A 14,020-nucleotide genomic window follows, 5' to 3' on the forward strand; every position below is an offset into this window, starting at 1 on the left:
GGACTCCCACTTCAACGATGGGGAATGATTCAAGCATGTGAATCTATGAAAGATACCCCAATACTGAAGAATATGAACTTAGCACAGGTAAGGGAAAAAATGTCTGAGCTCTTGTTTACTATGTATTACTAGTGCATTTAACTTGCAGGTTGGAGGTTCCATAAATGGAAGGCAAAAGGGATGTGGGAGTATGTCAAATGCGAAATGGCAACTGCACTACAATACTGACTTTCTACCACCACAAGAGGATAGGATGAAATACCCAATAATGAGTCGGAATGCCAGTCATTTCATTTATTATAAGTTATGAATAATACAGCAAGTAAAGAGATCCACTTCAGAAACCATTGCCACCCCTTCAACCAACACAGAATTCCAGGACCTCAGAATGTGCTTTGCTGATGTTGACATTATGCAACTGAAAAAAGAAAATAAATACTTAACAAGGCCACTATTTACCAGGGAAAGAAGCAACAGGTCCTAAATGACTCTACGGCAATATGACCACACAGAGCAAGCAGGCCTCCAACTGCTGAGAGTAAGGCATTCAGGCAACAGCCTGGGAAGTGTTCTCAGCAAAGCTATGAAACAGGGTACACAGCTAGGCTGCTTTATTGTAATACACACAAACACACTCTAAATATATATCTCTTTGCAACTTGATTAGAAAAATCTCTGAGTTTAATCCTTTTTTTTCTTCTTTTTTTTTTCTTTTAGTTCTGTGCTGCGTTGGTTCAGGTAATGACTTGTTACGGAAGCTAGTGCATTGAGAAACAATACACAGACTCCTCTGAATATAGATACCAGGTTTCCAGGTACGATCTCCCGAAAGTGCTCTTACAGAAAGCACAAGTCACATTACAATATGTACCTTTGCTTCCTTAAATCAAAAGTAGATCACACAACATTGGCCAGTTTCGTTGGCCACCACAAATGGATGTTAATAACTTAAATTAAGATGTGAATGAGTCCTATTGCGTTGCTGTATTGCGCTAGTTAATACTGCTCTTGATATACCGGCCCACTTATGTTCTCCACATTGTGCAAAAAGGTTGCATGGACTACTTCCACCTTTGTCGACACAATCTTGACATCTCTTTCACCATTGCTATGACTTTCATACAGCAGTGAATAATCATTCTATGTCTTTAGCAGTACAGCAAAGGGCTGATCCTTCTGCTACTATCCCTGTACTTTAATTTGTCTTTCTACAATCCCTGTACTTTAATTTGGGTTTCTATAAATTACAAACCATACTAAAAAGGCAGCTCATATGCTGCCAGAATAAGTGAAGCATTGTACAAGCTTTAGAACGGTCCTGCTTCTACTTGGCTTTCTAATGAGAATTTCTTAAATAAATGTCTGCCAATTCGAAATGCCCTAATTTTGTTTGTTTTCCAGGATCCATGGAGGCTTTGTAAAGTTGGGCCAAAGATTATAATTCTGTAAAAACTTACTTGACTTGTACCTTTTAACTTCTCCGCTACCATCTCGTGAAAAATGCAATGAAGCGATCGGCAAACTCTTGTATTTTACGCCTAGCTCAAAGAAAATTTAAAGCTAATCATAAACCGGTTAGAAGTACTTTAGGAAATGGTGGAATTAAAATGGTGGTAGTCATACAGGTGTAATGACTTGTCCAGTTGTGATTTAATTCAGGGACAGCACTATGAGAGAAGAAAAAAACTACACGCTTTGTCAACAGCATAAGATTTGTTGTTGTCCCACAAATGAGGTGCTTTTGATGGCATCTACTACCTGGCATACACTACCAAACAAGCAGTTTTATATGATACTAACCACTTAAGTCCTTAAATAAAGTATCATTGGCCACACTAGGGCTAGGCAACAACTAAACAGCCAAATGATGTTTAAAGAAAGGAAGAACTGGAGAATTTAGGCGGATTTGGGTTATTTAAAGGAAAGCAGTCTTTGTTAGAGGGATGAAGGGCACGGGTTAGAGTTGTGAAGCGCAGGAAAGCACCAATTTCGCAATTTTATTATTTACATCCAGGCATACGGTTGTATGCCCGAACACCAAAATGAGTAGAAATAAAAGATGAATCCTTTAAAGATGTACAGTAAAGCATGTTTTATAAAATTCAGAATTTTTTTCTAACAAGAAAATAATCATTTCAAATTACTATTAAGCAAAAATAAAACTAACATAGCTTTTTCTCTCAATTTCAGTCTCCTTGCCTGCCATTTAGTTAAGAAAATATATGTAAATGTTGATTCTTTGTGCATCAGGTGCCATGTTGCACAGTTAACAGAATTATCATTTGAAGAAGGGAGGCTTCCATGCACCTTAATATGCCAAGCCCTACGGAAATATCTTCTGTTTTACTTCGATTTGGTAGCGGAGTTAAATGGATTTTGAGACTATAGCTTATACAGGCATTAGCAAGGACACAAATACGTCCTTCTATCTTTGGGAGCAGGATCAATTTAGTGCTAGACAAAGATTGACTTTGTGATGTGGTATAAAGGGATGTGTCAAACTAGGAGTAATCTGAATGATGGGTATTCACATAATTACGGAAAATATAAGCATAACAGTTTATTGAGCCTCTTCTGTACTCCTCATGCCCAAAGGTGCCTCCTAGTGAGTTACAAAGAGACTTTGCCCTTACTTTTATACTACCAGCTGCAAAAATACAGGTCAAACTGGCTAAAATGTTTTAACAAAGTACCCAGAGTACCTGGGTTATTTGGTGACAACGCAAGGTGTTAGCTTTGACGGCTATTCCCTAGGTTGATGTACTCGCTCCCTATACTTTATTCAAATGAACATCTAAACGCCCTTTATGATTCACAAACATCTTCTGCCATGTCTAATGACCAGCCCTGTCTGTTCTCTTCGGTGAGCCTATTCGAACGCTTGCGTGTGTCACGATGGAACAAAATCTATGTTACCAAGTCTAGATTACTGGACAGGTTGGGCTGTCAGGAGTGCTCCATAATCCCACTAGTTAACTTCAATAAGCCTACCTTAGTCCATCTCTAACCATATTATCAGTCATTTCTTCCAGGTTCTGAGTGAAATAATCTAGAACAAAATACACATCTAAGCACCTGCTTAATACGTTGCACTGCTGGAGCAAACTCACTCATTGGCATTTTCAAGAACCGGCTCGCACAAGCACATTTAGTTCCTTTAGATCATCTTTTGGTGTTAAGAAAGCATGTCCTGTCCTGCAACTACAGTTTTCAAGCTGCAAACGTCCACAAACGTTCCATAAAAGGAATGGACACATTTAGTGTTCCAAAGTAGATACAATGGGTCTTTCAAGTATAGGGTGTTCTGGTTAGGCTTCTGTTATGTTCACTCTTGAAGCTGAAACCAAAATCCACGAGTCAGAGACGAAGGCATGTCTGAGACAAACATACACTCCTTCATTTGCTGGGATATATCTCTGCGCTCCAACGATCATGTCATTTGTGCAAATTGAAAAAACAGTGTGTGGTACTTGAATGTATGGATTTCTATACAAAATAACCCCAATACCTTCCATTCCACCTTTTTTATATTTCTATAAATGTATGGTTAACGGAAAGTTAGAAATTTTTATTTACATTAAACTTATTTTACCCTTCCCAAATCAGCATGTAAATCAAACCATTTTACATGTTGTTCAATTCAACATTATTAACAAAATCTGCTTTAGAGCCCCCCCCATATATTCTATAAATAAATATGGCATTTAACAGAAATCCCATCTTGCATTTTCTAAGACTCCTATACGCCTTCTCTCCTTGCTTTTACAGGTATAAATTAATGTTACACTTTCTCATTTCAATCATCTGAGGTAAGAATTTTGTTGCCCGCAATTCCTTTATTCAAGTCCACCCAAGGGGGCTCCAAGTTCCAGTTGGACATGTTTTTCACTTCATCTTCACATAGTTTATGGAACATTCCAACCTATAATTCCACCACACAGCGGTTTTCCTCTTGTTCCCCCATTTTTGATGGGAAAGATGGGTGCTACAGCACATCCTGCGCACTACAGCCTCCTCCAACGGTGAAGCGGAACTCCTGGAGGTTGGACACACCATGGAAATGGACGAAGGCTCCAGCAACGACAAAGATGTGGAATAGTTGATGGGAGTGAAACTGAAATACAAAAAGTTGAGCTATAATTACATTAAAATTAAATGTGTACATTTGCTGTTCCATGTGCATGCATAACATTTTTTATGGTTTTATTCTAAAAGGAAGATAACTGGATTAGAATTGTGGTTAATTAGTTTTACCTGTTCAAGTCTACAATCAAAAATATGCACGGGCTAAACTAGAATTCATGTAATACACTTTTTATGATAGTAGATGAATAAATAAAAGCATATTACTAACAATAGGTTTGAAAATTCTACTTTTAATAAATAATTAACAACACAAATATTAAGTGTGAGCTGGGTGTCACAATGATTTAAGTGGTTCTTTCAATCACTGGATATTTAATTAATTATTTGTTAACTCAATGTATTTGCTGAGAAACTAAGCATTGGGATAAAAAAAAAAAAGATCTGAACTCAATTAGGGGAAAAAGGCAGGACACACAACAATAAACATCCAAGTAGTTTAAAAGAAAAAAAAGCTTTTCTATTCTCGTGTTTACTTTCCGCAAATGTCTATTTTTAGATCTTTCCTAGGCAGCGCTGTCTCTGCAAGACATGCTGCATTTAGGATATGGGCTTTAAAAGCTCTACCCCTTTTCAAGGACTTCCCCTGTTACGTGTTGTTACTCAGAGCTTGTGAGCACTATTTCTTTCTTTAAGCTGGAGCACTCGAGATCAGTGCTCATGGTTTACAGAGCTCTGTTGTTAACAGGGCTGTAAATCTTGCTGTTACCTTGCCACACTTGCTGTGCATTCAAAGACAGAGGTCTGTTTTAGCTGCAGCTGCCTACTCCTCCCTCCTGCTTTTGAAACTGACGGCCTTCTGATGGCTGCTGCCGCCCTCGTCTCAGAGCTTAACAAGCATTTGCAATGCAATAGCTCTCGCATTTGGCGAGTTTGAGCAATTGGCATTGTAAATGACAATGCTTTTTATTTATGTGTTTTAGAAAACCTGCAAGTGGTGCGTAAACACGCACTTTGAACTTATAATCTTTGCTTACAAGAAGCAAGGCTGGCAGTAAAAGAGGCGCAATTACTGCCAGCCTTGCTTTTCGTAAGCAACGACTATAAGTACAAAGTGCGTGTTTACGCACCACTTGCAGGTTTTCAAAACACAAAGGCATTGTAATTATACAATGCAAATAGCAGAAACTCTCGCAAATGCAAGACCTACTGAATTGCAAATGCTTGTAAGAAATCAGCTTTCACATTATTTGTTTTAATAGAGATCTGTTCTTTCAGGAGATTACACATGTAGTGTGAAAAGGTCTCTGCAGTAGAGGTGTATTTGAAACAGCAAAAGGACTCTTAAGTTCTCCTTTTACGTCGAGTCTGTTAATAATTTTGCAACAAAGGAATACATAATTCCCTGAAAGACGTAATGGTAGCCACATAGTTCTGTAAACACTTGATGCAGCTGGAAGTTAACATTTATGATGCAGATATCATTCCAACATCAACTGCAAACAACACATGCCCCATAGCGGCATACAACCCAACACATTAGACAAATCACCCAATCGCATTCATAAACCTACAGAACAAACTAATTAGAATATTTATTCAATGCTTTCACCTAGCTGGCCCTAATGTATCTTTCAAAGATTGTAAGGTTTACATTAAGTACTAGTCCCTATCATCAAAAACAAAACATCACTGAGCTCTCTAACAGGCATGTTATTCATTAGAATTTGCTAAACCCAAAAAAGCACTTTTAAAATGACCAATATGTGCACAACAGAGCACAAATGCCATGCAGCTGGCAAAGTGTTGTCAATTTAGTGACATGGCCCACTCATCACACATATTAGAACCTCTCAATATAAGTTAGTTTAACCGTACACACCGTCCGGTGCCCAACACTGAATTAAAGCTTCATAACTGTCTAACAATACTAACAGTTTGCTATGGCTAGCCATTTATTGATTTCTAAAGTGAACATATTCCCGGGGGACTTCGTCTTTAGGGGTAGGAAAACAGATAGGACACCAACAAAATAAAAATGTGAGAGACTCTCTCAGAATTGGTAGGAGATGACTTCCCCTTTTTTTCGGCTCGCCACGCCCATAATGTGTGCGAGATGTGTGTGGTTGTGTTATGCCCAACCATATTGTGGCGATCATTCCCCTTAGTGAAGCTGACTCGCCTTTGTCATTGTAGCAAACATAATGTTGTGTTGCAAGCACATGTTGTGTTGGTGAAAGAAATGCTGTGTAGCGTCTGAAGATATGTACTTGTATTTTGGGGTTTGTAGTATTGCTGTGTGAGACTTAATTCCCCATTAGAAGTATACCATGTGTGTAAAATTGTGTATAGTGTTTTATGTGCAGCCCCGTTTGTTGTATAAATCATGCCTGTTATAAAACAGGGTTGTGCAGTCCAGTAGTGGTGAATGGTGGAGGGAGTTGGTATGCGTTTAACGTCTTGTGTGACTGGCTTTAAAAGAGACAGTTTATGTGCTCCTATACAAACCCTGGTCCTATATTTAACACAGGTGCAATGCAGTGTGTGTTACTGGTAAAGGGAGAATATATATATATATATATATATATATATATATATATATATATATATATATATATATATATATATAATCTACTGGCTGTCGCCAGTAGATAGTTATAGTTAGAACCTATTTTCCATAGGAAATCCGCAGCATTCTATTGGTAATAACGTTGGCGCCGGTTGACGAATCTTCGCGAAATTTTCCAAACTTTTGGCCAGCTCCACTCCGCTCCTACCCTGAAAGTTTTGTGGCGATTCGTCAAGCGGGGGCCGAGAAAAAAATGGGGTCCCAAAACGCATTTTCCCCATGCAATTTCCCATAGGATCTGTTGTCGCAGCTACAGACCGAACCGCTGAACGGAATGACACCAAATTTGGCAAAGAGGTAGTCGTCAGTTCAGAATCGTGCCTTTTGCATAAATGGTGTGAATCCGTTCAGTAGTTCGAGAAAATTAGAGTTAAAAGTACATAAATATCTATGGCCGGGGAGGATCCGCGGACCCTACACGCACCGTAAGCGCACCCTCCCCGAACAGAGCGCGCACCCTCCCGATCGCGCGCTGTAATTGTAATTGTAATTGTAATGGTATTTGTAGAGCGCGATTGCTGCCAGTGGGCGTCCAAGCGTGTCTCTCTACATTCGAAACCAGGAACTGTTGGCGGACATTTTATGCCTCGGTAGAAGCGAGGCTGAAGAAGCAAGGGGAATAAGTGTGTAAAACATATAAAGGGGGCAGAGTGGAAATACTCTGACCCTCTAGAGGTGCTTAGGGGGTCCCAGAAGGACCCCCTGGGGCCCCCTGTTAACAACAAAAAAAGGCGAAATACGCGCAGGGTGCGCGCACCCTATCGCGTTGGGTGCACGATTCCTCTCGCGTTGGGTGCGCGGATCCAAAAACATGGAAAAAATATATAAAATAAAGTTTTGAACATATAGCTAAAAAAATATTTTGAAAAATATAAAAAAATATGTTTGAAAAACCCATTAAGTTCAAATAATAATTTTTAATAGAATTGAAAAAATAAGTTTAAAAATTGGTGATAAAAAAGTATTTTAAAAAAAAATGCAATTAATGAAATTGACACACTGAATTTGAAAAATATACAAATCCAATCAAAATCATTAAACATGATATCTTTAGAGAAGTTATAGATAGGAATTAGCATTTAAAAACCTTTGAAATTCACTGAAAAAACCATAGGTTTCATGCACGTTATAGTTAGGAATTGGCATTTAAAAAACCTTTGAAATTCACTGAAAAAACCAAAGGTTTCAGGGGCGTTATAGTTAGGAATTGGCATTTAAAAAAACCTTACAAATTCACTGAAAAAACCATAGGTTTCAGGGGCGTTATAGTTAGCTGGACATTTCCCTCGTATAAAACCCTAGAAATTCCCCTGTTATAGTTAGTTCAGCTAACTATAACTCGCGCCCCCGCAATGCACTGCTGATGAAGTCACATATTACATCACTCATGACATGGTCAGTGACATCACTGATGACATCATCCAGTGAGTATGTGTTTCTGTACAGTTTTAATATGTTTAATATATATAGGGAAAGGTCTGTTGAAGAATGAGTGGGTGTACAAGTGTGTGAATGGATGATTTTCTAGGTGCGTAACTGACTCTATAAGTGAGTCATGAAATGTATCTTACTGCAGACTAGTGACTAAACTGTGTGAATGTCTGTATGTGTCTGTGTGTAGGTGTATAAGTGGCTACATGGTTTTGTGAATAGCTATATGAGTGTCTATATGGGTTATTGATTGGTTGTGTGAGTATCTGTATGGGTGCCTGAGTGTTTGTGTGGGTGTGTTAGGGATTGAATGTATATCTCAGTGGTACATGTGTGACTAACTACATATGTGAAAGGCAGTATATATGTGTGTAAGAGTATATAAGTGGGTATATGTGAGTGTGTGATTGTGAGAGTTGCTGTATGGATGAGTGTGTGCTTGTATCAATGATTGTATAAGAGCGTAAGAATGTGGTACTATTTTTATGAGTAAGTGAACTTGAGTGTGTTTAACTGTATAGGTGAGTAAATTGGACTGTGTTTAATTACTTGCACGACTGACTAGGTGTGTCAGTACCTCAATGGATGATTGGCGGTGCGTGAGTGTCTATATAGGTGTATAAATGCATATGATAGTCTTGTACGGAGTGACTAAGTATGAGTGACTGTACAGGTGAGTGAGTGGAGGTGTATGTAGACCTAAGAGTTATTGAGTGGGTATGTAGTTATTGGTATTGGAGTATCTATGGTTTTCAAAATGGCCGTCTGAAATTTTGAGTCGGTGTATCAAAGGTTATATTAGGGTGTGAGAAGATGCACTAATTTATCACATGGATGATGTCATCAGTGATGTCATCAGTGATGTCACTGACCATGTCATGAGTGATGTAATATGTGACTTCATCAGCAGTGCATTGCGGGGGCGCGAGTTATAGTTAGCTGAACTAACTATAACAGGGGAATTTCTAGGGTTTTGTACGAGGGAAATGTCCAGCTAACTATAACGCCCCTGAAACCTATGTTTTTTTCAGTGAATTTCTAAGGTTTTTTAAATGCCAATTCCTAACTATAACGCCCCTGAAACCTTTGGTTTTTTCAGTGAATATATATATATTTACTGAAAAAAACATAGGTTTTGCAGACGTTGTAGTTAGGAATTAGCATTTAAAAAAACCTTTGAAATTCACTAAAAAAACATGGGTTTCAGGGACATTATAGTTAGTTGGACATTTGACTCTTATAAAACCATAGAAATTCCTCCATTATAGTTAGTTGAGCTAACTATAACTCGCGCACCCGCAATGCACTGCTGATGAGGTCACATATTACATCACTCATTACATGGTCAGTGACATCACTGATGACATCTCAAATGACATCACTGATGACATCATCCAGTGAATGTGTGTTTCTGTAAAGTTTAAATATTTTTCATATATATCTGTGCCAAGGTGTATTGAAGAATGAGTAGATTTATAAGTGCCTGAAGGGATTTAGTAGATGCGTGACTGACTGTATAAGTGAGTGATTGAACGTGTCTTACTGAATGCATGGGTTAGTGACTAAACTGTGTGAAAGTCTGTATTAGTCCCTCAGTTGGTGTGTAAGCAACTGCATGGGTTGGTAAGTAGCTACATGAGTGTCTATATGGGTTATTGATTTGTTGTCTGAGTATCTGTATGGGTGCCTGAGTGTCTGTGTGGGGGGTGGGGGGGTGTGGCTGTGCATAGATGTCTGAGTGGGTGATTCACTGGTTGTATGGATTCAAAAGTGCATCTGGGAAGGGCTGTAGGGGTGAGTTAGTGTGTGTGTGGGTGTGTTGGTGAGTGAATGAATGTCTCAGTGGTATATGTGTGTGTTGGACCTGCGATGGGCAAGCCCAGCACAAAGGGGGGTAGCTTGGCTCGAGTGACAAGGCGGTAGAAGGCTGTTGTGTTAAGCCAGCTATGACCAAATAATAACTCCCTGCACACCACATAAAAAGAAGGACACCACACCACTGTTATAGAAAAATACGTTTCGTTTATGTAAAAGTTCTCTGGGTTGGAAGAAGTTCAATTAGTTAATCACATTCACCTTTCTTACATGGGTTTGATTAGCTGTGTACTGGTTGCGTAGGAATAAATGGTTGGACTCAAATAAATATACTGGATAAATATCAGGATTCAATACATTTGGAATAAATATCAGCAATGACTGGAATAAATATCAGCAAAACATCACAGTTGCATAGCAAGTTAGATACCGATCGTTTCACATAAATATCTCAGGGTCATACTGGTATCGCTGCCACCAATTAATCACTTTCAGGGTAAACACATTTAGATTGCCATTTAATGTGGAATGCGCGCTCTTACAGTTTTTGAAGTGTTCACGGGTTCGGGCTCTCTGGGCACAAGATACTCGTGATAATCCTTTAGTTGCACTTAAAGCATATTGCGCGTGTATCTGGAAGATAAAGACATACAATGACTACGGCAATTACACTCCGCGGCCAGCCGGTTTAATACTACTGCGGCCGGAGGAGTCTGTGCGCTTCTGTCAACGCAGGCGGGGTCTCCGAAGGCGGCTTCAGTTCACGAGTCCTCAGACCGTCGAACGGGCTGCCGGAGGGGTCAAACTACCTGCGCGCACAGTTCAAAATTGGAGCCGCACCTCAGTCCCGGAACAATGCGGCAACTTCAGGGGAAGAGACGGTCCCACCTCACTTTAGCTGCGCCAGTAAGCGCTCCAGTCAGTATGGCCCTTCTCCCAAGGGCGAAGGGGGGTTCCAGGGGCTCCGCGATCCTCCCTCCGATCTCACTCATGGGGGGGCTCCCGCCCACAACAACAGTCCCCAAGTCACTCGGGCAAGGCAGAGACGGTACTCTCGCCCAAATGAAGGCCAGCCTTTCCCCGCCCCAGCGCAGCACCTGACCTTCTGTCCACGATCAGCGCTTCGCCAGGAGGCACTTAAGTTGAAGGTGCCCTGTCAAGGGTCGCAGTCGCGATCTCACCACTGGGGGAGGCGGGGAGGCTCTAACTATGGCCAAAGTCTCTGAGGGGCAATTGGGCACTCGCTGGCCAGGCGCTGAAGGCGAGGGGTCACTGCTCGCGCTTCTGACTGGAACGCCAGTCAGGGTCCACGCCAACAACCTCGGCTGTACTTCTGCCTGCGCTATCAGCTGCCTCAGGGGGGGGGGGGGGGGGGGGGGGACAGGGCAGGTGTCAATCTGGTGTCAAGTCCTCTTCTATGTTTCTTCTCTTCTCCACTTTTCCTCATCATGGCCGCCAGGGACTGGGCCTTTTATAGCCAGTGCCCTGGGGTGCCAGCACGAGCCAGAAGGTTCTAGAACCTTCCCGGGCTGTGTCAATGACATGGCCCTTCCAAGGTGTCTTTTTGGTCATTAGGAGCCACCATACTGGGCTTCCTAAGGCAGCCATTTTGTGTACTTGTAACTTCTGAGGGGATTCCTGTCAGGTTTGCAGGTTACACAAAGTGCGCCAAAACCTCCAAAGGGTCAGAGGTCAGAAGGACTCCAATGGGAGTCCCTCTCATAGGGGACAATGGTGTCCACCATTTTAGGGTTGACAACCTCAGTGTGTAATGCCACCGGTTCCGTCAGGCGCCTTGTACATAGGTGCCAGGAACTTGGTGAGCAACTGAGCGTCAAGGAGCATCTAGCCCCATGGGACAACACACAAAAAGGTCCTGGTAGACAAATAAAAAGCGACAAATTTTAGGAGGCACAGGGGAACAAAATAAATCATGGTGTGAGGGGACTCTCAGAAGCAGACAGGTCTAACACGCGTCCCCCCCCCAGCTGAAAGTGGGGAGAGCTACCCAACCCCTTGGGAGTCCTCAACACTAAGGCTGAAATACCTGGAGAGACCGTCTGCATTGGCGTGGTCAGCTCCGGGCCGATGTTCCACCCGAAAGTCCATTCCCTGTAGGGAGATAGACCACCTCAACAGTTTTGGGTTTTCCCCCTTCATCTGCATGAGCCAACGAAGGGGTCAGTGGTCTGTCTGAACCAGGAAGTGCGAACCAAACAGGTATGGTCGCAGCTTCTTCAGTGCCCAGACCACCGCAAAGGCTTCCCGCTCAATGGTATTCCATCTCTGTTCCCGGGGAAGTAGTCTCCGTGACAGAAGATCACGGGCTGATCCAGACCCTCTTCATTGAGTTGCGATAGCACCGCCCCAATGCCAATGTCGGATGCATCTGTCTGGACAATGAATTCCTTCGAGAAGTCTGGAGCCTTCAAAACTGGAGCGTTGCACAATGCCTGTTTCAGAGTGTCGAAGGCTCGTTGGCAAGCCTCGGTCCAGATGACTCTCCTGGGTTGCTTCTTGGCCGTGAGTTCAGTAAGGGGAGCCACGATAGTGCCATACCCCTTCACGAACCGTCTGTAGTAACCTGTGAGGCCCAGGAAGGCTCGGACCTCAGTCTGGGTCTTGGGGGGTTCCCAGGCCACGATTGCCTCAATCTTTGCCTGAAGGGGTTGCACCGTTCCCCGGCCCACCAAGTGACCTAAGTACACCACCGACCCCTGCCCAATCTGACACTTGCTGGCCTTGATCGTCAGACCAGCTTGTTCCAGGGCCTGGAGAACGTCTTGCAGGTGCTGCAAGTGATCCTCCCAACTGCTACTGAAGACAGCAATGTTGTCAAGGTAAGCAGCAGAGAAGGATTCCCTCCCAGTGAGGATCATGTTCACCAGCCGCTGGAAGGTTGCAGGAGCGTTCTTGAGCCCAAAGGGCATCACACAGAACTGGTAGTGTCCATCAGGTGTGGAGAAGGCTGACCTTTCCCTCGCTCCACCAGTCATAGGAATCTGCCAGTACCCTGCTGTGAGGTCAATGGTACTCAGATATTGTTCAGCTCCCAACCGGTCAATTAGTTCCTCCGCCCGAGGGATCGGATGAGCGTCGGTCTTCGTGACCGAATTAAGTCCTCGATAGTCCACGCAGAATCGCAATTCTGGCGTGGTGCCAGGTGGTGCAGCTTTAGGAACTAAAACCACCGGGCTAGACCAAGGGCTATTTGAAGGTTCAATAACTCCGAGCTCCAGCATCTTAGCTACTTCACTTCGGATGCTGGCCTTCACCTTGTCCGACAGCCGGTAAGACTTAGACTTCACAGGTGGGCTGTTGCCGGTGTCCACGTCATGAACACACAGATGGGTCTTACCCGGGACAAGGGAGAACAGAGGAGAGAATGACCCCAGGACCTGGCGGCATTCCTCCTGCTGCTCCGGAGTTAGGGATGGTGAGAGTTTCACTCCCTCCAATGACCCATCCTTTTCTTGAGACGCCAACAGGTCGGGGAGAGGCTCAGTGTCCTCTTCCTCCGATCCATCAGTCACCAGGATCAACATGACTTCGGGCCTCTCATAGTGGGGCTTGAGGCGATTGGCATGCAGCACCCGACGTGGATGCCGTGGGGTCTTGACGTCCACCAGGTAGGTAGATTGATTGATTGATTGTGAAACTTATATAGCGCAGCTATCGCCCTACGGGCATCTTGGCGCTTTAGACTGAGAGGAGAGCATCAGAGATGACAGAGGAGGACCGAATAAACATGCCAAGATTAAGCTTCAGGAAATAACCAGGTCTTGAGTCCCTTACGAAATTCGAGTAAGGAGTTGCACTGTCGCAGGGAGTTTATTCCACTCTCCAGGGGCTACCGTGCTGAAGGCTCTGCCGCCTACCCTCATACGCTTAAATCTCGGGACCATCAGTAGTCCAGCTGTAGAGGAGCGTAGTTGTCTGCTTGGAAGGTAGCGAGCAAACCTGTCCTGTAAAGGGACTGGACCTAGTCCGTGCACTGCTCTAAAAGTCAGACACAAGGACTTGAAGAGGATCCTTTCTCTCACCGGAAGCCAGTGTAAGTCC

General features: G+C 42.8%; 1 protein-coding gene and 1 long non-coding RNA gene across 6 annotated transcripts in view; one reads left to right on the forward strand and one right to left on the reverse strand.

Annotated features, from left to right (window-relative positions):
- Positions 1-14,020, forward strand: part of LOC146854853 (uncharacterized) — a 271,373-nt gene that overhangs the window by 125,609 nt on the left and 131,744 nt on the right. The gene's annotated exons all lie outside the window — the stretch shown is intronic.
- The window catches only part of ADIPOR2 (adiponectin receptor 2), a 542,630-nt gene continuing 528,889 nt past the window's right edge, over positions 280-14,020 (reverse strand). For all 4 annotated transcript variants that reach the window (XM_085652231.1, XM_085652226.1, XM_085652230.1 and 1 more), the window contains exon 8: positions 280-4,114. In XM_085652231.1, coding sequence (XP_085508357.1) covers positions 3,986-4,114 — 129 coding nt within the window. In that variant the 3' untranslated portion in view covers positions 280-3,985. The remainder of the gene's footprint in view (positions 4,115-14,020) is intronic.

Source organism: Triturus cristatus, chromosome 4_1 (genome assembly GCF_964204655.1).
Source record: "Triturus cristatus chromosome 4_1, aTriCri1.1, whole genome shotgun sequence".
NCBI classification, from domain to species: Eukaryota; Metazoa; Chordata; class Amphibia; order Caudata; family Salamandridae; genus Triturus; species Triturus cristatus.